Genomic DNA, 24,251 nt, shown 5'->3' with positions numbered 1-24,251 from the left:
CATGCATATCGTATGTAGACATGCGTCTTCCCCGAAATGTATCATACTTACTTATAAAATACAGTGTAAATTTAATAAAACTAAAGAATTTTGTCTTAAATGTGCATGGAATAGGACTTATGCACTACTGCTATGCTAATAAGTCACCTTTTATCAGGTCTCAAGTGTTAAGAGGGATAAAAAGCTTCCGACAAAGATTTCTGACGGCGGCTCCCTTTGTTGTGGTCATAAGTGATACTAGTAAAGTACCCGCATCTCATCATGTAACAACCCAGTCACGTTTCGCGCCCAGCTTTGAATATTTCGATGCGTTAGATCTCAGAGAAAATTTCTAGCTCCAGGTTCCAATTCTTTTAAAATATTGTGTAGTTTATAAACAAATAACAACCGCGAACAAAAAATCCCCAAATATTGTCTTTATCTAATAAATCTTCAATATCAGAACCGAAAAAAAAAGGAACGCGAAACTTTTATATTACTGCTGTAATGTCTCGTAACTATATTTTAAATGTGAGTACAGTTATGTGCCTAAGAACGATTTTATACGACATTCACATTACCCTTTTTCGAATATTTGTCTTTGTTCTTCGCCTTTACAACTGTTTACGTATCAGTTGGTACCGGCTACTCGAAGAATAGAACATTTTGTCGTAGGATATTTCCGCGTACTATCGCCGGGCCATACAGACCGGCGGCACCTTTAAGATGTAGGGAATAACGATCTCTTGGCGGCTCTCCTCCTACGTACCAGAAGACAATCGCAAGATCTAGTGTTTATTCGGGGTGACATTTTATTTCTGGAGTTGGAAAGATCAAAGAGCCGTCACCTAAATGTTTGATGTATTACTGATCCTGATGTCGTGCGATCGTCGTTTATAACGTGAACTTTCACCGACCTCTGTGTCCTTGAACCGAGCAGAACAAAATACCGCTAGGAATAATGGTTTCTGATTTCGGATTTTTACAATCAGAACTTACCACTAAATTCCTGTTTTCTACGAAAAAATGTGATGATAAATTGCTAGGGTTGCAGCTGTCTTACATTTGTTGGTATGAACGACACCATGTGTTCGTGGCTTTCACAGGTGCTGGTCGGCAGTTTTCGGATATGTTCGGGAAATTTTTTTTTCTGAAATTAGTACAGAAAGTTAAAACATAGCTAATAAACACTTTTTACATAATTTTACGTTTGATTCAAGATTGGAGGGGAAAGTGAAAGTTGTTCGTATCTGCCCTCCCACTGCGATATGGCACGACCTCTCCTCCCGCCTGATTTGCCTGTTGCCTACTGCCCGCTCCCCGCAATTTTCGCCAAGGTTTCCCCTCTCTCCGCTACCCTCTACCAGATATATAACCAGATACGACGCTGATTCGCTTGGTACGTCATCGTCGCAAACCACGACCGTTTTACGGCACGTTTAACGAAGTGTAGTGGTAGAAATAATAACTCTGGTTTGCGAGAATGTTGTTGCGTTTGACGGACCGGAGTTACATTTTAGGGACAAGCTCAATAAACGAACATCGTTTGTGTAGGACAAAGTCCCCTCCCCCTCCCCCTAAGTGCGACAAGTGCGACATTACACGTCATATCTTTTAGTCTACTAAACCACGGTGAAAACTGTACATAGCGGTCACGCCACCACGATCGATGCAATGTAAAAACATGATTGTAAACCTGAAATTCCAACCTTATGAACCTGTTTACTGCTGGGAGATGGTGGTAAACACATCAAAATACTATCGTAAACCCAGCACTGGATCTCACATTAGAAGTGTATTTTTATCACCTTATCAACATCTCGGTATGAATACAGGCGCTTTTATCATTGGTTAGTCATTAACTTGGTTAGAAGAGCGGAAATGAAGTTGAGAAATCGCATTGACGGCAGACGTAGACCTGCTCCCCTCAGTAAACGAACGACGTTCGCTTGTTGAGCTTGTGTGACATTGTGCGATGGTCCCAGTGCACAACCAGCCGTGACCGAGTCGAGATGAGCATTGCCATTGAAGATCGGTAAGGGAGCATTCGTTTTTTACGGGGAGGGGGGGGGGGGTCGGTGGAATTCGGGGGGGGGGGGGTTGACTTTTACAAAGCAGTTTTTAGGGGGGGCCAAATTTTATATCCAATGGTTTGGGGGGGGGGTCAATTTTTACAACAGATTTTTATGGAATCATAGCAAAAAACAACAGAATTGACAAAAAAAATGTACAAAACAGAATACAAACATGTCTTTATTCTGTCTGATCAGGTGATAACAAGTAAAAAAAAGAAAACACAGAATCACAAAAATAAAACTTTCAGGCTGTGGCAATATAATGACATACCTCACTTTTAAAACTCTTTAAAAACAACAGAACTCATTCAAATTAATTTTTGAGTCTGAGAGTGAACCATGAGAGGGATAAAGAGGAGGAGGAGAGCGATGAAGAGGATGAGATGGACGAAGACAGTGAATCAGAAGATGGACATGTAGTGATACATGAATTGGGTGAATCAGAGGAAAGTGACTCGGAAAGTGACTCGGAAAGTGATAGCAGTGACATTGAAAATGAACTCTTTCACACAACAAGATCAGGCAGACAGTGTACTACTTGGAAGTCACGGAACTACATGGACTAGGTTTCATGGTCCATTATGTGATATGTCGAACAAACACTCATATAAGTCAAGTATTTCATAAATCTATTATAAATCAAGTGAAAAATTTTTATAGGGGGGGGGGGGTCACATTTTACAATTGATGGATTTAGGGGGGGGGGTCAAATTTTAGAAAAGTAATTTTTAGGGGGGGGGCTGCTTTTTACATTTAATTCATACCTCAAATTCCACCGACCCCCCCCCTCCCCGTAAAAAACGAATGCTCCCTAACTAGTTCAACTGGCCATGTCAAAACATTTAGGCGCGTATCCTTGTCAAATTGATGAAACGCAAATAATAAAGCTTAATTCACAAGAAGTAATTAAATTTATAGTCGCATCATGTTCGGATAACTTTGAATTGTTCATCTTTCTCTCTCTTTCTATTTTAGTACCTCTTGCCGTTACTGGGACTGTCTGGTACGCCAACGTTATGACGTCACATGCCATAGCTTTACATCTTCGTTACCGTTTCGGCTATTCGCTTGTTCTCGGTTGGATTGGTGCAGTGATGGCATTGATTGGGGGTTGTCACCTTGTCGTAGCATACAAGAAAGCTAAGAAGATGACAGGGGGAATATCGTCATATAGGAGTCAACAATATGATGAATGCGACACAGATGATGAATCCGACACTGAGTCAGGATACGATGAAGGGTCAATGAGAACCCAAACTACGAGAGTTTAGACAATTATTTTGTTTAGTTATTATTTTGTTTATAAGTTAGTGCTCGGTTGTAATTGTCTGCGTTTTTCGCTAATAAGGCGAAACAAATTATAATTGTGTCTTTAAATTTCCCGATATTAAGGCGCAATAAAGAAATGTGTGGTTCCAATTACGCTCAATTTTAGAATAGGTGGGGTAGGTATTTTTATTAATTTTATTATATTTTTTTCATGTGCGAATGTCAAGTGCAGGTTTTCCATTGTTTTCCAAATGGTCTATGTATTATTGGTTTCTTCTCATCAGATGTACAGCCATTACAGATTGGAAGAACAATTTTATATTGTTTTTTTAATTGATGTCAGTTTCCACATCCACTATTTCTCGAAGGACTTCACAATTTTTGCGATTTTATTATTTTTTTCTCGAATACGTAAGAAAAAGTTTTGGGTCGGCAGTGGCCGTGATCAAATTAGTCTCCCGTCGGCTACCCAGCCTCTTGCCGCCCTCAACGGTAACCAAGAAGTTACGATAAGTGACGTGGCCTCAGAAAATAGGGTAGGTAGCTATAGGTCAGTAAATTATTTTATCTTATTTTATCTTTTTTAATTGTTTTTATTTTTTTGGCGCCAAAAGACTGAAAACAAAAACTGAAGGCCAGAAAACCCCTTTTGATGAAATATATGTACATAAATCACTGGGGAACTCAAGAAAACAGACGTGCATGACGGTAAAAAAAAGACAAAGAATTACTTATCATTGAAATGTTTCTTCTTTAAAAAAACAACAACTTATGTTTAGGGTCGGAGGCTCATCTTGAACTAGGGTCGGTCAGGGTACCGGAAACACACATTTTTTTGTATTTGGCCTTAGCTTTTGCTCTTTTTTCGGAATTTTTTCCCAAACCTTTGTTTGCCTTGTGCACACAGCTGACATTTGCAAAACTGAGGAAAAACCCTCGTTTTCCTCGGATGAATTATGACGGTATTTCAGACCACTATGTGATGATATTGTTTCCAATTAACAAAACGCGCCGCCAAGTAATTAGTATAAATGTGATTGTACTGTATAACTATTTTGTTGTTGATGTTGGTTTATTTTTATATTCGTCAAAATAGTGTTTTCCCCCGAGCATGATTTGTCACTAATTTACTAGATTTTCTGATTTTAATTACCCTTCTTTCGGAATTTCACTTTATCCCCCCTGCCCGGGATAATTCTATAAATGTCTGCTAATTATTGCATTGTTTGTTTGTTTGTTTGCTTGCTTGCTTGCTTGCTTGCTTGCCTGTCTGTATGTCTGTCTATCTATCTGTTTGCTTGCTTGCTTGTCTGTTTGTTTGTTTGTTTGTTTGTTTGTTTGTTTGTTTGTTTGCGTGTGTGTGTTTGTTTGTTTGTTTGTTTGTTTTTTTGCTTGTTTGTTTAAATATGATAGATTATAAATCAAACTATTGCTATTGTCACGGACCAATATTTGAATATTTACTCAATTTCATCCTCTTGTCTAGAAATATATCAAATTCACTTCTCAAATTGAGTTACCAGACAAATAGTTTTAACCCTGGATCGACTCTTATCGGTTGAATGATGAGAAAACTATAGGCATTGACATATTGTGATCAGTTGAATGTAAAGTGTCAAAGAAAAGATTAATGAGAACGTGTGGTCTTAGTATAGTACGATAAGTTAGAATTTCGCTGACGACATCATTTATGCTAATTATTATCGATGACGTCATCCTTTACTTACATCCAATCGCATAGAAGATACATTATGACGTCATTGTTTGATGATAGAAATGTAAACACTTTCTTAAAATATGAGTTTGGATAATAAAGGTTAGTAAGGATTTAGAAGGAGAAAAGAGACCTAGCCTTTAATTACTTTGGAGTGGTAACTGACGAACCATAAACCTTGATGTATATGTCAGTTCGACAGTTGAGTTATGTGTTCGTGTGATCCGGTACGAGTGGAACTTGACGTAGCGTAACTGAATATCCCCTGCAACGTTTAGTGTGAAGTCCAAGACCGTGACACTATCAGTTCATCAATGACGATTTATGCAAATCCACTGAGAATGAAAATTTAATATGTCGCAATGTACCAACAAATTATGAAAAGTTAGAAGCTAAACTCTTCTCTCTCTCTCTTTTTTTTTTTAGACAAGGCTTGTATTAAGATATATAATTTGAAAACTTTTTTTTTTACACCGACCGCTATTAAAATGAATCACATTTTCTTACCAAAGTTCTCCACCATTTCAACACAATCATTCTCGCAAACCAGAACTGGACGGTGCCGTAAAGAGGCTGTGGTTTTAATACGACGATGAACACAATGTTCTCTATTCCCATTGTTTGGCTTTCCTGGTTCCCAAATAGAGTAAATCAATAGCAAACCATCAGTCCAAGGAAACATTTCCCTTCTTGAAAATAAAAGACATTACAGCCAAAATTTGATGAGCGTCGCAAAACCAGAGACAATATGTGTATCTCTAAGCAATGATATTTAGTATTATAGCAGCTGTGTAGCGTTCGAGCTTTTTAACAATTAAACTGTCCACAATTCTCTTTAAGAGCTGTTTACAACAACTATTCCACAACAAATATACCTGACAACACTGAGAGGCATGACTCCGTATACCCAATTATCGGAGTTTCTGGAGTAAAACAAACTCAATATTAAAAGTCTGTTGTGTGCATTGGTTAAAAGTTTAGTATTCAAACGTAGTTATGGTTACCTTTTTAATTCATTTTGTTAACATATCCACATAAATATTGAATAAGAGTTTACTGCCCGAAACGTCTAGATCTGTTTTTAGATGATGTTACTTCAAGACTGCAATATACGTGGTGTCGCTCCGCCCTCAACGGCCAGATCTGAAATGGATTTACTAGTGTGTGATTTATCTTAGGGTGGCCCTATTTTTTTAATGGTTTTTCTTTACTTTTTCATGGCAACTATGGGTCGGTCGGTTTTAATTTTAAACTTTGAATTTAAAACAAATAAATAATCACATTCTTCATGTTTGTCTTTCTCTCCCTTTCCTCCTCTATATCTTCTTTTTATTTGATTCCTGGTACCAAACCCTTTCTCAGCCTTTCTAAATAATTGGCATATTCTCACCCCCCCCCCTTCCCGCTTTAATAACTTCCGTCATGAATTCGGTGACGTCAACAATCCAAACTCTTGCTTATTCTTGTAAGAGAGGGCGCTGTTTCGCAAAATATTAAGGGCTGGTGAAAATGATAATATTTTTGCTATGTTGAAGTCGGAGCTGAAAATTAGGGTAGGTCGGGTATGAGAAACAAGAAAAAAAAAGGCCAGCCTTTACCTTTACAGTACATGTTATCTTTTGGTTACGGGAGCGCCACCAACGACGAATCTTTCATTCTAAACTTTACTAAAGAGGGTGTCCAAGATTAAATAATATAACAGTACTATACTACACGATATATGACACACAATTATATTTATTTGACCTAAAAAAGAAAAAAGAAACCATGTTATCAAGATTGTGAAGTAACGTATTTGCAAGTCGCGTCTGAATACATGATGCAACAGGGCAGTGACGTCGTAACTCAGTTTTCAGACTAAAATACATAATCACCGATATGAAAATGTTAACCATCGAATTAGCTCGGGGAAATTCCAAGGAAATTCCGAACTAGTCGAGAATTTATTATAGTAGTTCCCCCCAGGACCCAATTCCAAACATATTATCGAAAATTGTGTAAAGTGGGTCCCATTTTAGAATCATTATCTCTAAAAATACAGTACACATTTTAAACCCAAAAAAACAACCCAAAGGGCGGCACATGTACGCATACTCAACAGGCGGGATAACCCCCACCCGGCCCGGACTGGAATAATATGGCTATATCCCAGGGTCTGGAAACCCCAACTACTCATGGGTATCGTACATTTGTGTATTCGTGTGGTGTGAGTCGTTTACTATTCGAATCAGTACTACAGGAGTACAACACCCCCCCCCCCCTTCCTGACTGCAATGGAAATTGAACTCTTATGACCTCCTGAATTAGATTATTTAGTCTTGTGTGCTTATCGCAGATAGACTCACAGGGACTGGGCCAATTTATTTGTGTATCTTTCAAATTGCGATACGAATTTGGAAGAATTTTGATTTCAATATATATCTTTACCAATTATTACTCTGTTGTGTCGGCAAGAGGACAGAACCTTTCAATGTCAATGGGTCCCCTATGACGTTTAACCAGACTCACTTTACAATGTACTAGTCCCGGGGTACTAGAATGTAATTGAAGTAGGTAAATAAAAGGTATCATTTTCATATCATGCAGACACTTCGTTTATATCAATGTCTCAAGTGTGGTTATTGACCACTGCATACTTACTTTGTTATCAAATGCATGCTTTTGACGTCATGACTACATTTTGATTTTGCTTCCTGATCTGTTTGAGGTCAACCTAAATTGACCCGGTGACGTCATCGTAACGATGGCAGCAGTTCAATCGTATCGCACAGAACATGCGCACTACACACATGTCATAGAAATGCTTGTGCTCGCTTGTATTGACAGGTGCAGGTGATAACTTTGTGAGGTTGTTACAGTCGTGGATATGGTAAATGACTAGATTTATTACACGTTGGCGACAACACCGCACAGGAGAAACCGAAACTCTATTGCTGCATTGTACAAAGGTAGGAGCAAGGTGACAAAACTAAAGCCTTAAAGGCTTCCTGTTTAGTAAAGCGCTTGCTGTAATAATACGTACGGGCCCAATTTTGCTGCAATGTAGATTGGACTATCGTGTGGTGCATGCAATATACGGCAGACGAATATGTCTGAAGAATAACAAACGGCGAGTTGATGAAGCGTGTAGGGAACACATCTGTGAACCGATACGTTCGGAATACGTAATTGTCTGCCATCATATACTAGTACTCAAACTATATGACTGAAATAATTTATAAGGTACATGTTTTGGTTTGATCAGTTTCATTAGTAAGTGACTTATTGTTTTAAATTTGTGGTCACGTGCTGTGTTAGAATACTAGTATGTGTTAATATTATAAAAGGGACTTTGCTCTCAGACTCAAATTTTGACCAGGTCATACACCTTGAGGATGGTTGTTATCAACGAATGGAAATCGTTTGCGATATTGTAAGCGTTGAATACAACTCAAAATGCGATTCAGACATACCGTGAACCAATTACTCTTTTGGTGTCTGCCACTGTGTTTACCAGCAACGATATCGCCGCTGGGAACCGACCGTACTTCTTCTCAAATGTCCGTTGCAATATCATAACTAGGCAAAGCCCATAAGCTCGCGCGCGCAGGGTAGATTCATTTGTGATCGGCTAGGCCGCCGCTGCCTGGGCCAGGGTCTAATACACTTGATTTGGGTCATTTTCCAGGGGTGTTGACCATCAAAAATTTGTTCAAGTTTATTGAATGACATCTAATTCTCTGACATGAACGAGTAGTAATTAACAACGGCTCTCACAATATGTCACAAAACATTTTAAAGAAAGTCAAGACTCTATGCAGTTGTTGGTTTCAAAAAAAACATCATAGCCATTAGATTAATATGGTTCATTTTCAGTCAGCCAACTTATAGACCCTCCACCAACATAATGTTGGTCTTTGGACAAATGTTTTGTTGACATGTTGCCGAAAATCGCGATTTCTCAATTCAACTCGATGATTTAGAAATGTTACTGTACCAACAAACATAGGAAAGTAGTTATTCTTTTTAGAATATGTAAAAATTATCGACAATATAAATGTCACAACTGCACTTCCACAACCCGGAAATTCAACTGCGCTACATCATATCAGTGGTCCGTATCGCGTACCGTCCGTCAAAATTTCAAATAGTGTAACAATTTCTAGGGGTACAGTGATGCCTCAATACTCGTTACAATGTTACGATAATCGTGCCAACAGGCGTACTGTTACAATATTGCAATGTATGACGATGTGTCGCCTGTATGACGACCCGGATCGGAGTACGGTATAGCGTTGAGAATGCACATAGAGTTCGCGGCATTATCGCATACTTCGCATACTGTATACGACGCGCATGCGTACTAGTCATTGAGCCGCTAGCTACGCGAGTAGCTACCCTTTTAGCATTCAGAAAATATAGATCACACGACAGTGTATACTTTATTATACACGTGGTGGTAGTACATCAGGCTGTGAACATTAGTCAAGGTCAAAGTCAAGGTCAGGATGAGCATTATCAGTGGGTTACATAAATAGTGGGTTTTCACTAGTGTATAAGCGTATAAGAAAGATATATGCAGCAGCAGCAGACGAAAAACTATTGATATGCAAATACGAACCTAAACATGAATAGACGAGAACTGTTTATCAACATATTAAACCTCATTAATCTATAGACAATATTTAACGTCTTCAAAGAAAGTGGACGTATGGAAATTAACATGACATAGAGTAAGTACAAGTACTGGTACGATTTAGTTGCGTAACTGTGCTGCTCGACTACGTTCTGGGGAGAAATCACCAGAGCTCGTTTGAATTCCAAATACATGTATAACTTTGCTTTACTACTTTTACGCTCCAGTACGTTTCGCCTCTGACAAATAAAGATTGCCATAAAAGTGTCCTGTCAAATCCATGGAACCGAAACAGAATATAAATAGTAGTTTTATCATTTTCTAGTTTCACTTTGAAAGTAGCCAGGCTAGACAACCTATACGAATGCATGTGGAATGAGGATTAACGTTATGGTTTATTTGACGCGAATATTTTGACCTTTTATTTTTATGCGTCGTACTTTCTAATTATTAGGATAGTAGAATATTAGACGTTAGAGTCTCTAAGTCTCTAAGCACCCTCCCCATCATAATTTCTACTCTTTGTCTTGATACAGTGCAAACTTTATGTTCAGGATGATGTAACATGATACTTCAATGTTTCAATTGACATCTCATTATAATTTGCATGCCAGCGTCTTACAACGTTAGCCAAAGACGTTGCGAGTTGAGAGAACACCTGTTTCTAAAACCACCGTTCCTTGCAGTGTCTGAGCCAAACCACGATGTTTGATTGGTGGAATCGAAAGATTTGCATATATCATTACAGATGGTTTCAAAGACGTTAACTATTATCAATAGACTAATGAGCCAGTTGTTTAGGACGTTTTCTTTCACGGTTAACATCCATATTTGCATATGAATAGAGAGGTTTAGATACACGTTAGAACGCATACGCCTACGGGAGCATTGCACAGGCATACAAGTAATGACGCGTACAAAATTGTGTTTAGTTATGCGTTCTAAACACAAACGTGAAAAACAGTGGATTGTGAACGTGCGCGTTGACATCTTCTATCCAGAAGGCCAGACACATGCCTTTGATTTCTAAATGTGTCCGTATTTTTGCCATTTTTCCTGCATCTACCCAAATTAAAAAATACGACATTTAATAGAAGAAAATGATAAAAACTCAACACGTATTTACAGTTACGTGTAGACCGTCATTTTGACGTAGCGTTGTGTTTGATACAGAACGCCTGAGTTGCTTCGAATCATGTGACTATATATGACGTTACACGTATAGAACACACGTACATACGCGCATCTAAACCTCTCTAATATGCCGCATCTAAACCTCTCTAATATCTCATTAATGAGGGGATTGTTGTTGACCATTGGTATACATGCTTAGGTGAAACCTACTAATTGGACTGTAACTCAACTCTATATATGTGTCCTGATTACTTTTTGGTTTATCGGAGATTAGGAATTTGTTCACGCGTGACAACAACAAAATGATAGCCCCTGGATGAGAAATTGATATTTTATTTGGATTGTTAATGAATGAATGAATGAATGAATGAATGAATGAATGAATGAATGAATGAATGAATGAATGAATGAATGAATGAATGAATGAACTTTTAGTATGTGTTTTTTTTTTCACATGAATATGTAAAGGTGAAACAATATGGACGGACCAAGTCCGGGTTTGCAAATTGCAAACAAAACTTTAAAATGTACAACTTTTTGAAATGACGTAATTTGCAGGGAGCACGATTACAAACTGGGTAACATATAGATGTATTGAAACGCCACCGTGTATAAATATTTTGATAATAACTAGTAGTTACAAGTGTCTACCCATTTTGAAATCACCACCCCTTCCTACACTGACAAACGTTTTACTCATTTATATAGGGTTTCTTTTACAAGTTGCTGAGTTACAAAACAGTAGAAACCGAGAAACATGATAAAGCAACTTGAAGTGGCACAAAACATTGTACTCGAAGTTCCATTTTTCCAATCAGATATACACCATCATATTGTCCATGATTTCCAAACGTCAAGTTCAATTCTGAACCGAGTGTCGTGATGTTGAGAGTGTATAATTTACTCTATACACGGAATGCTTGCTAAATATACATGATATACATGCAAAGGGTCAATACTTTCACTTCTTCACTTCAACGACAATCGTCGTAATTCATAGACCTCTTTACGGCACCGTCCTCTTTGCTTTAGCAGAAATATATGTGCTCTAGCTTGCGACAATGATCAACTATGTGTTTCCATACTTGTTTGAATAACCATTTTCAAGTTTTTGAACAATTGCAGAAGCGGAATCCGGAAAAACCAGCAATATTGTTATATTTCAAATAAAATGTTGCTAACTTTAAGTTTAGAACTTGACTATAATGCCATCTAGTGCTAAGTATACACTGTTTCTGAGAAACGTGCCAACTTGTTTTTCAAGCCTAGATCTGCACAGGCAATTCACTTTTCCATATCTAGCAATCACAATATTGGCAAACATGTCAGTAAGTATTACTTCAAAACTTAATCTTTTTTTCCCTCCATTTTTCAGATGTTTAACTACCTATTGAAGTCTTCGTCCTTCTTTTTGACAGTAATTCTATACTTCGTCATCAAGGATTCATTACCAGCGCCCTCTATGGAAGCAGTTGTCGTCAAAATACTGCCGATAGCGTCGTTGATTATTTTCGTGCTCTCAACAGGGATATCAACAAAGTTTTCCAGGGGTATACTACTAGGACTGCTCGTATCTGGCGTTGGTGACTACTTCATGGTCTACAAAGAAACGTGTTTTATTCAAGGGGTTGCAGCATTTGCAGTAGCTCAAGTTATCTATGCAGTCACGTTTGGATTTACACCAATGAAACCTTTCAGCTTAGTGTTTTGTATACTTTCAGCTTCTGCAATGTATTTCTATCTGTATCCAGGGTTACGGGGTATATTTATAACTTTGATCGCCCTCTACAATATCCTGATCTACTATATGGTATGGAGGGCGCTGTCGAGATGTCGCTTTTTCGAAGGAGACTGGACCTGGGGACAACTGCTATGTGCTCTTGGGTCTATATCATTCATCATATCTGACTTCGTAATAGGAGTTGATAAATTTCGTCATGAGGTTCCCCACAGCAATACGGTTGTCATGGTTACCTACTATATAGCGCAGTTTGGGATTACAATGGCTGTCACTGACTACTCGATGTTAAAAGAGAACGTGATGAAGAAAACAAGATAATAACGCCATTGTAACCGAACACAAAATTTGGTACTTTTATTTAAGGAACAGTCGCCAGATTATCAAGTACGAGCAACAATACTGAGTGTGTTCCTTTTGGAGTGAAATTGGCTCATGAAAATAAACTTATTGCATAACAACTTCTCATGCCTTGTAAATACAATACACCAAATATAAGATTCATTGGTGTGTATGCCCTAATTTTGTGTGTGTAATTTTACCATCATATTGAAGATGTGTAATGCTGAATAAATGTAATACCGAACACAGATCATGTTTGATGTGTATGTATGTATGTATGTATGTATGTATGTATGTATGTATGTATGTATGTATGTATGTATGTATGTATGCATGTGTGTGTGTGTGCGTGCGTGCGTGCGTGTGTGTATGTATGTATGTATGTATGTATGTATGTGTATGGATGGATGGATGGATGGATATGTATGTATGTATGTATGTACGTACGTACGTACGTATGTATGTACGTATGTATGTATGTATGTATGTATGTATGTGTGTGTACATGTATGTATGTATGTATGTATGTATGTATGTATGTATGTATGTATGTATGTGTGTGTGTGTGTAAATATGCAGTTATCTACCTACCTAGAAGTGTGTATGTTCATGTACTTACGTTCACCCACGAAACACACACACACACACACACACACACACACACTAACTCGCACACACACGTGGCAAAAGTGAGATCTTTGCAAACCATAAAATTTACGAAATATGCATTTATTCATTCACCTGAAGAAAAAAAAATATTTTAAAAAAGCGTTCACATTTACAACAATGTTATCAAAATTCTAAATTATGATTTGTTTATATATGCCTCGTCGAGTTAGTATATACATGTGTTGTCTACGCGCATATATAGACAGTGCAACTATCAAAGCCGTCATTTAATTGTAATTAGGTCGCGTCACTCAAAGTCACTTTAATATCTTTGGCAGTGTGCCAATCCATGCCACACTACTTGTTTTACGTACAATGTTATGGTTCCAAAATATGATACTATATTATTGATTCATCGCATTTTCATAGAAAATCTTGTGAGGGCGCTGTTCCTTCTGGTCGCCACAACGAAGTTCAGAGACGGTCTACTTGTAAATATGTCCTCATATTATAAAGTTGGTACACTAAGACTTGATATTGGTGTGCTACGATGTTTCCCTGAATATTTCCTAAAGAAATTCATGATGCATTTGTTTTAAAAGGATAATTAGATAACATTATTTAAAGCAGTTTTCCATCTGAGAATCACCACATCATAGTTTCTTCATAGCAATGGTTGCTGCAAACGTTGCTGTGGCCATCAGTACAACATGGAGTCGACTACTACTGCTGATGGTTGTTCCTGATCCTATAGAGGGGAAGAAGGAAATCGAGACATTAGTTTGGCGATATTTTGATGTATCGTGGATCGATATTTAGAAAGGTACGGGACGTGTACTCGGGCTTGACGTACACGTTTACATTTACAATAAGTAAGCCAGCAGCAGACTTCTCTTTTTTTTCAGACAAACTTTGAATTTATACTCTTTGCAGCCCGCCCCCACCGACAGTAATGAGTGTATTTACCTACCAGCGTTCCTTATTTGGTTATTTTCTACAAACAGATTTGAATTTCCTATTTTATTTATTTCCGTTGCCATGGTAACCACAGCTATACAATAAAATCTAATGGATGCGATAAACAGGATTAATTGTACACATAAAACTCCGTCCAACTTACACTTTGAGGAGGGTAATACAAGACATTTTATTTCAAACACGGATAAGTCTGTGTTTCAAAATAATGTGACAGGAACACCCTGTAGTTAATTAAATAACGTTTTTTGATTAAATCGACACATTTTTATTTCATAAGAACGAAACAGATATTGATCGAAGTATTATACATCATCATCGTCGTAAACCAAAGGTGCAGCCTCTTTTGCGGCACCGTCCGAGACGCTCCGTCAAGAACTCAAAGTCACAGAAGAAAAATACAACGAAAATCATAAACCCTGAAACAAAATGTCGCCTGGCTAGATAAAAATCTAATTAACATTGCTACAGTTTATTATCTGGCTAGATAAAATATCTTTATGACGTTCTAATCTTCTCTTCTGGCTTGACATGACAAAATATTTTTTTTTAAAGTTTAAAAGCGCATGTTGATGAGTAAAGGTATGGGCAAGACCTTAAGACGGCGACGCCCTCTTTTCCTAGGAATAATAATGATACAACCGTACAAAAACACTAGTGTGTTTGCTTGCTTGTGGTAAGCAGGAATGAGACAATGTTTATGCAAAGAGATACAAAGTATAGTGTCGGTAACTTATGAAAACAAACACCTCAGGAGCCAGGATCTCGTGACTGTTTATAATTACTGATAGAACACTATATGTTTCAACAGTAGGACAGTACGACTGTTACTGCTACATTATAACTTCCGGAGATGTAAACAATCTGATAAAAGCAATGCCTGAACCTACATCATAGATAGACACCCACTGTTGTTTGTGTATAAGTTGTATTGTTAATTTCGCCTAAATTTTGTCTTTGCATGAAGTCTTTCTTTGGCTCCCTTCATACAATTAAACGCACTGGTGTTTTTTCGCAGGTTGTATAATGTAAAGTTACTACTTACCACAACTGTACACTACGTAATATGAGTCCTCTACATGCTTGTTAGTATGTCCATTGGTTTCTTTACTACTTTGGACAGCTAAGTGACAAAAACAAATTTTCATACATTAAAAGATTTAAAAGATTTGAATCACTTTGAATACATCAGTTTCATGATCTAAGGTAGATTCCGACTGCATCTAAAAGATCAATATTTCACAAAATCAAAGTTCTTCAAAAAATCTCCAAACTATGCCGCGTGAAAGTAGTTACTAGTCCTCAATAAATTAATATAGAAATTTCTGGATTCATCATTTTGTTTCCAAGGAAAATGGCTATCTTTTGTTTTCCTACAGCGTCAAAATAATACCCAACGGCCAAAATTGGAATAGCTAATTTTGGTATCACTTTGACCTTTATTTAAAATGATTGTATGGTGACCCTTGATCGAAATAATGCGAAGGAAATTATGTTCATGTTGAGATATTTTACAAAGAAATAACAATCTTCAAGACCATTCATTTCGCAGCTTTACATCTATATTATAACTTATGTCTGCGAGTGTCTTTACATATTTCTGTTCTAAAATGGTTGTTTATCGACAAAGTCAAGTGCAAGCTGTGATATATACATATCTTGTATCCAATTAAAAAAAATTAATGTCTTCGGAATAATTGCAAAATAATATATGAATATTGCAAATAATTGTGATGCCAAAATGATATTGAATGTTCAAAATGGATGTTGAATACTACTGTTAACTCATAGACACGTGTCCTTTATCTATGCGAAAATAAAAGATATACTACTACTAGTAGTCAATTTCCTTGAAGACCTAAATTTTAAGATATTGTACCCTCAAATTTCATTTTTCATTTCAGACGGATCAGGAAGAAGCTTTCAATTTGAAAATTTGGGGTGATTTGAATAAGTTTGATTTTCAGAGAAAGTGGTCCCCGATGGACATTTCATTAATTTATCAATATGTTTAAAAAATCTTCTAGTGTAAGACCTGCAAGTGAAATGTTGAAGGTATTCATCGAGTCGAAGGGACTTGAGTTTTGGTGACTGCACTGTTCTCTAGATATAACCAACAAGTGCTTGTGTTCTTTTAGTTGACGAAAACATATTGCTTCTACTTCACGTTACCAAGTGGTGCGGGGTGCGGGGGAGGGGGGGGGGGCACGCGGGAGGGGGGGGGGGTCATGGGAAAACAGTAAGCTTGGTCATACCTTCTGTAGCATAATCTTTATTCGGTTTTTGGTCTATCCGTTCACCTTTTGTTATCTTTTCATCTATTGTGAAACCTGTAGAATTGATAACTGTAGTCGGCTGTACTTCTCCCTGTTTTGATAATGTAGAAAATATTCTATCGTCAACGTTTGGTGGCGCTCCAGTTTTCGGACCTTCATTCCTATCCTCCGTTTCGTCTTCTGGTTGCACCCATGGGGGCAAATAACGCAATGGCGGGAATGCACCAGTGAACGACGGATGACCGACATCTGCTTCTTCAGAAACTATTCAAGAGAATACATTAATGTTTTTTTTTACAGGAGAATTTGTGAACTGCATACTGTCTATATCGAATTGCACAAATCATACGCTATGCTGTATTTAAATGTCCACAGACAACAACTTTAATGTCTTTGGTGGATTCTTTGGTTCGCATTGAAATACACTTACTAACTGAATGCCTCTCGTAATGGCAAAATCTTTGGATTTTTGTCCCTTCCTCAGCCCAATATAGAATAGTGGTTAGCCACAGTACATATATTGTTGGAATGCAACAGTCTGAAGTATAGCTATCATGATGCACCCCTTAATTAGCAAATTAATTATACCACATTTACACATTTGAAGCGGGCAAATTTAATTCCCGAAAATTCATTAATTATGCTGGTGAAACATAAGATTATAAGCAATCAAGCAATCAACAAGCTTTATAGAGCACATGCATTTTGATACCATCAATGTTGATCCCAAACTTTCTAAGATTAAAAGCTTACATTTTAAAGATATTGCCTAATTATCAAAAATAATTATTTATGCAAATTACATACACATTACAATTAAACACGTATAGAATGATATGTAGCAATTGATAGTGATCTCATCAGTAATTCACATATGGCATGAAAATGATAATATTATATTATATTTTTTTTGTTAAACCTGCACTAACTGTTACTGGGATATTTTTCAATCAAATAACCAAAGATATGTCTTGAGTACTAAAATGTTAACTGATACACAACATACTTTTGATAAGCTGAGAGCTTCCGACGACAAATATTCAATCTTGTTCATTAATGATAGATGGCGCTGTTTATGATCAAAGTTTAACCAATTAAGGATGTTTAAAACGAGAGTTCATATTCTGTAACAGTTTAAAAATCATTTTATGGAGGAAAAAAAGTTACGTCATTGAAAGGATGAACATTTACAATAAAATGGGGAATCATCCTCAAAAATAAGATGTATTAATTTTACCTACACGTTATCTGATAATGCAGGTTACTTTGATGACCGACTGATTATTTTTATTATGTTATTTTTATAGAGGAGACGTGTACAGCTGGCCAGTTGTAACTCACCCCAAGCTTGCTCATATAACGTAACGCCATAAACGTATGACCAAACGTGATTTAATTTTCGAAAGTTTTATATATTTTGACCTCTCTGTGACGTTTGGTGCTGCATATTTTCGAACATGATTGGTTGTCACATGTCATCTAAGGAGACATTGTGGCACACGGCGTTACAATGTTATTTAGCTTTGTGATTAGAATCACAGAGAAGGACCCGGATAATGAATAAAGGTTTGATATATGCTGACATTTACTTATCGTAGGCGATATGGTATATCAATTATGGCATTATGATCTATCTGCAATAGTCACTCACAATCCCTAAAAAAACTTCTCCAAATAATTGAGAATTATTTCGATATGGGTATGGTTGCTATTATATTTTGATTCGTCACAACAAAAGTACAAATTATGCGTTCAACGTGTTTGAAATGCCGCACACACCATCATCTTCACAGCGAAATTGAAGTATGTGTACTCTATATAAATGTAGATCTCGCGAGGAAGGTTGATTGAACTTTATCAAAGACTATGAAAATACTACTATATAGCCCGTTGACGTTACAGAAGAACTCACAATGGAAAATATTTCTTGAATTTCTGTTGGAATTCGTTTATCGAAGACCGCATGACGAATTTGTGGGTATAGGTGACTGGTCGCCTGTAGAGACCGCCTTTGATACTCCTACATCATTTATTATCTATCGTGTCACATTAGTTGTGATGTGGTTATTTTTCTCAAACGTTTGATTAATTGTGTTTGTGTCATGTGTATGTCAAGTGGCAAAGGTCTGGTTCCAAAATGATAAGGTTGAGGACTGCCAATTAATTTGTTGTAAGGCTTTCTAATGCTAACGTCCATAGAATCCCCCCCCCTCTCTCTCTCTCTCTCTCTCTCTCTCTCTCTCTCTCTCTCTCTCTCTCTCTCTCTCTCTCTCTCTCTCTCTCTCTCTCTCTCTCTCTCTCTCTCTCTCTCTCTCTCTCTCTCTCTCTCTCTCTCTCTCTCTCTCTCTCTCTCTCTCTCTCTCTCTCTCTCTAACTGACTTTACAATCAAAGACAACATCTTTTATGAGCATAGCACGTATTCCTTATTTAGTTGACCACTATATACTATGTATACACATCTTAGTGGTTTTGTTCCTGTAATGAGATTTTAATACGGGTAGACCGTAAAACAAAGTGGGCCATTAAGTTGCTAAATAGCTGTCCCACGTTCATAGAGGTTTGATTTCATTCCAGTCCTGGGGATATTTTCATCTCTGCGTGGTATTGTAATCATCATTCCGATTCTGTTATTGAATATTAACTGTATTGCAACGAACCATAGAATTTGTTGACCACCCATGACTATTAAAATGCAACACCATGAATGTGATGATTATCAACCCAGTAATTGTTTTATATATTAGTAAGGTTACTTATTATCAACTGCTAAATACGGACTCTTTTGTCCAATTTACTGGAAGTATAAATAGTACTCTGATCGTCACTACACACTGTTCGCAAATATAAACACGTTTCCTGAGATATTTAATAGATGGCGAATTAAGACACATATTGTCAGCAAGAGACAACTTATTGATCATCACTCTCCCCCACCCTCCCACTCCCAGACTCCCAGGTCTCACCACCAAATGAACGCCAGCACAACGAGTGTCATCCAGACAAAGAGAGATAATATCTTAAAGACCATCTTTGTCGAACATAGAAAACAAATCTGACCTGCTAATGCAGCATTTTGGGATGACAATCCAATTTGAAAGTAATCAAACAAAGTGACGTTGGCGCATTCGACGTCAAGAAAACCGTATGAACGTCATTGCATCGTTTGCAAGGAACGTGTCATGCCATATAGCATGTTTTTTGTGCTATTCTAACGCAAGCCTTTATCAACTTTACTTCAGAATACAGCGTGGCTAGCCGAGTTTGTTATTTGAACTCCATGTGTCCAAGGTTGACACGTGATCTCTGCTAATAATGGTGACCTAGTGTCCTACTTTCACCAGTACGTATTTTAGATGACTACTCATCCTGCGAAGGCATGCATGCACAACTACAGTGAAGGGCTAAGTGAATATACGTACGATATACGTTGTCGTTTATTACAGCAACCAACGCTCAACTAACAAGCAAACGCAACATCTTATAAAATTATTTGGGTCAATTCTATATTTTGTAGGTTTACTGGTAAAGTCCGGATGAGGATTAAAATTAAGGTATGCAAAATTATTGTCTGACAAAGATATTGAAAAAAGTTCTTTCTGAACGAATGGCCCTGTGTAATCCTTAGGTTTCCACTCAAAAAATAGCAACAACACACACGAGAACGTGAGATTGTGCCATGGGCCTTTAAGCATAAGGTACTGTAGTGCCAGTACTTGTATGTCTGGCCATTGACAATTTCTGTATACGACTACTCGCATATTTCTTATTTTATTGTGTACAGTATATGCTAGTTACGTTCATGGAATTTGAAAGTATTACTGTGGAAAGCCAGCTATAAAACTAAAGTAGACAGAAGTAGAACCACACTGCTGTGTAACGTACATGTGGTATATTCCCGGGGGTATATTACAAAAGTGGGTGAAAGCAATGCCTTGGTTATGTGTATATAACTACCCTGTAATCAAGATAGTGTAAACACTGGAAGTTCCCCCTGAAATGTCAACTGGGAGATCATGACAGTCTATACATATAAATATAAATACTAGAGAAAAACTGGCTACCAGAGATGCCACAATGGAAACGGAGGACAAATACAACAATTTGAAAGAACAAGCACTGATCTATATATTTTCCAATATTGTAATCGTTAACTTTTTTGTCCACGGAATGATTTTCTGAACATTTAACGTTATAATAACAGTTCACTACAGTATAAAGCATGGATGGTGTTGAAAGATGATTCACGTCGTATTTCCCATTCCATGGTATGCGTACGCATTGTTACCATTCCAACGGAGATATCTACTCACTCTGTACCAATTATATCATCGTTGATTGATGATCACCAGTCAGACTGAGATCTAGACTGACTACTGGTTGCTTGACAAAATAAACTAGACTATGAGTGGACAACTTTTTTAGTAAGGAGTACTTGCATCCTTTGAACATATTCAATGAATGGGTAAAAATTAGCCACGGCAAAACTCTCTTATTGCTTTAGTTGCTGTTAAGTTAACGGCGCACGGTATATTAGTAAGTAAGTATAGTAGTAGTAGTCAGTTGTGAAAGATGATTTCCATCCAGCACGTAATTTATTCCAACTTATGCGCTCAGGCGAACGGTGCCGTTCGATCAAATCGGGTTCTAATCGCACATTGTTTAGCTTTTACCCAACTGCAGTCCACACTCTTAAAGATAAACATACACGTAGTATCATGATGGTATATGGACAACTGCCCCCTGGACAATCACCCCCGTACAACTGCCGTCCGGACAAATGCCCCGTATGACAATTGCCCCTGCCCCGCATAAAGCACAAAGTAATCGCAAGACACCTATGTTGGCAGACAATTGCAACTTATCGACGTAACGGCAAGAGTGCTCCGCGTTTCCCATTCAGCTTGTGGAAATTCAGAGACGAATAAAACGTCCCTGGGAATATGCAATAACACCGTTGAAGGCTGACATCGTCGAATGCAACATTGCAAGGAACACGGAACATCGCTTCGTACTATCCAAACATCATGGTGTTTCTTAGAAGTCTTGAAGCGAGATCAGGCTCTGAACAACGTCATCGTTAACCATATTATTCCCGGGGAATAGAAACGACCACAAAGAAAGCGCTATCAACAATCCACAGCAAGGATATCGACCATACTACAAGATATTGAGAATCGGCATGTAATGGACTTTCTCAGGGGAGTAGCCAACAACTTACATTATAACGGTGTCTTTATCACCTGATCACCACAACCTTCAGTTTTAAAACTATAATGATATCTTTATCCAGAGATGACCAAGATTATAAATTGTGAAAAGTTACGATATGATTTTGAAAGAAGTGTCCTTTTTCTTATCTCAGAAAAATGAAATAAAGCTTGTATATATCTCGACGAACATATTTTTCCGACTGCTTGGTTCTCTACTTAAAGAAACTGAGTGACTTATTCGTGCGGCAATTGTTCGGGGAGGGGGGGGGCAGTTGTCCTACGGGGGCAATTGTCCGGGGAGGGGGGGGCAGTTGTCCTACGGGGGCAATTGTCCGGGGCATCATGATATCATTAAAGACTAAAAAGTCTAATTTTCAAAGAAGTTCTGGTTGCTTTTTAAACTCGTGAGAATACCGTGTTTGAAATTATTATAGTTAGTGATACTAACCGTACGAATGTAGCTACCTCAGTGCTCAGAGTTTTTAGTTGGATATATATATATATATATATATATATACATAACACAGAGAACTTAATTTAATTCATTTACACAAATATTAGAAATTTCATTCATTTCTTCACCACTGCCAGGTTTGTTTACAAGTATCCTCAGATCATTGATGGTCTGATATGCAATATGGCTCGGAGTAGACCGTGTACAGTCGTCGGTCTAATGTGTTAAACTATAGTCTATCTTATAGTACATATAGACAATATAGAGAACTAAGTGTGTATATTATCTATGATTTAATTGTGCTCGAAGTTTGTGTGTCGGCGGCTTTGCCTTTAATATGCACCCACATTACAAAACTCTTCTTACCTAGCTAAAATTGGCACGAGCGACTGTCAAAGTGTGCTAGCGACAAACTTACATGAGATTTCACAATTTGATTTTAGAAGTCGATTTCTGGGCGACTTTCCATACAATGAAATAACAAAGGTAAGCCGTAAGAAAAGTTACAAGTATGCAGGACAATGTGTATATTTGTATAAAAATAATATAAGCGAACGTTACATTAGAAAGAACACTGGTACCCATTTAACAACTGAAATAAATGTTTTTAAACATGTTTACATCCTTTACTACGTCTATGATGGGAAAACTACAGAAACACGTGCGATATGGCTGTCAAATGAATTCATTAAAACTATACTATTCCATGGCGTACGGTCGACCGTGTCAACTTACCTACTATAACTGTAGTTAACATGGATAAAGATATCACCATCCATAATATTATTACAGCTTCAGTCATTTTCTTGTGCGATACTGTAGTTCACTGCATGTGGGTTGATAATACCCCCTTGGTCTGCTATCTGTTTCTCTTGTTTTGTCGATGTAGTGATGCTTATCCGATGTACTGATTCTTATCTCTATAATGTAAACATATACGTTTCAACTGGTTGATATACATGATATATGACACCTTGTGGCTTTAAATGGGGACGCCCTCAATTGTTTATGGTAATTATTGGCAATATGATAGGATGGTATGATAAGTGACAAAACATAACGCCAAGATGCACATGGGAACGAAATCGCCTTTTTTTTGTTTCACTGTACATTTTTGTTATACATGTTTCTGTGTTTTCAAGACTGCCCTTTTATTTGAGTCGGAGTTAAGAACGTCCGACGACGGTTTAGTATATTTTGTCAAGCACTTTACAGCTAAAACAGGGAGCGTTCGCAAGAAGACTGTACATAACATGTACATTTAATGCTCAACGTCGATCGTTTGACAAGTTGAGATTTTTGTTTTACTGCGGTATTGCAGTATCATGTGAGACCACAGTGTAAATAAATGTTTGACTGTGCTGTTTTTTCCCAGCATACAATGCTGTATGTATCGTCTGTTGTCTGTGTACTGAATTTTGTGCTGAAATAAATCAAATCAAATCAAATCAAATCAAATCAAATCAAATCAAATCAAAGCAAAGCAAGGCAAGGCAGGCTTGTGATTTAAGAGGGAGCTTTGTTTAACCATTAGATTCATGAATCTTTCCTCAATATCACCCTGTGTTCACCAGTAAAAGTGTTGTTATCTATCAAGTAAAACAACAACATAAACTTGCAAAATGGTCAACTGTGGTTGTAATTGTGCATGTTGCACATAGTCTTCTGGTAAACGCTGCCTGTTCTAGCTGTAAAATTCTGAAGAACGCCTAACACAACATTGGTTCATTCGTGTCAAAATAGCCACTGTAATCGCACAGCCATATTTCCAATATCGTTAGAATTTGAAGTCAGCTTTTGCTGAGGGTTGGAATAAAGACCTAGTGGTTGTGTTGAGTACTCCTTCAAAATATCATGTTG

The 24,251-nt window shown here is 37.4% G+C and overlaps 2 protein-coding genes across 2 annotated transcripts; one reads left to right on the top strand and one right to left on the bottom strand.

Moving 5' to 3' along the window:
• Window positions 1-7,174: 7,174 nt before the first annotated feature.
• LOC144438054 (lysoplasmalogenase TMEM86A-like) lies at window positions 7,175-12,896 on the top strand. The gene is made up of 2 exons (XM_078127087.1): window positions 7,175-7,243; window positions 12,162-12,896. The coding sequence occupies exons 1-2, from the start codon at window positions 7,175-7,177 to the stop codon at window positions 12,843-12,845; spliced, it is 753 nt and encodes a 250-aa protein (XP_077983213.1). The 3' UTR covers window positions 12,846-12,896.
• An 836-nt stretch (window positions 12,897-13,732) lies between these two features.
• Window positions 13,733-23,148, bottom strand: LOC144438053 (uncharacterized). Its single transcript, XM_078127086.1, has 4 exons — window positions 23,127-23,148; window positions 16,706-16,990; window positions 15,496-15,573; window positions 13,733-14,223 (listed from the first exon to the last, which is right to left on the bottom strand). Exons 1-4 carry the CDS (start codon window positions 23,146-23,148, stop codon window positions 14,129-14,131), a joined length of 480 nt encoding a protein of 159 aa, XP_077983212.1. The 3' UTR covers window positions 13,733-14,128.
• Between the last annotated feature and the right edge of the window lie 1,103 nt (window positions 23,149-24,251).

The sequence above is a fragment of the Glandiceps talaboti genome, chromosome 7 (assembly GCF_964340395.1).
Source record: "Glandiceps talaboti chromosome 7, keGlaTala1.1, whole genome shotgun sequence".
Classification (NCBI taxonomy): Eukaryota; Metazoa; Hemichordata; class Enteropneusta; family Spengelidae; genus Glandiceps; species Glandiceps talaboti.
This window is presented reverse-complemented; position numbering and strand designations above follow the sequence as displayed.

Excerpts from the sequence above, each read along its gene's own strand:
- LOC144438054 (XM_078127087.1), top strand. The coding sequence starts at position 7,175 with ATGGCTATATCCCAGGGTCTGGAAACCCCAACTACTCATGGGTATCGT. Across the intron at positions 7,244-12,161 it reads CATTTGTGTATTCGTGTGGT|ATGTTTAACTACCTATTGAA; the intron begins GTGAGTCGTTTA and ends TCCATTTTTCAG.
- LOC144438053 (XM_078127086.1), bottom strand. The coding sequence starts at position 23,148 with ATGTTAACTACAGTTATAGTAG. Across the intron at positions 16,991-23,126 it reads GTTAACTACAGTTATAGTAG|TTTCTGAAGAAGCAGATGTC; the intron begins GTAAGTTGACAC and ends TCTCTTGAATAG. Across the intron at positions 14,224-15,495 it reads TTACGTAGTGTACAGTTGTG|GATCAGGAACAACCATCAGC; the intron begins GTAAGTAGTAAC and ends TCCCCTCTATAG.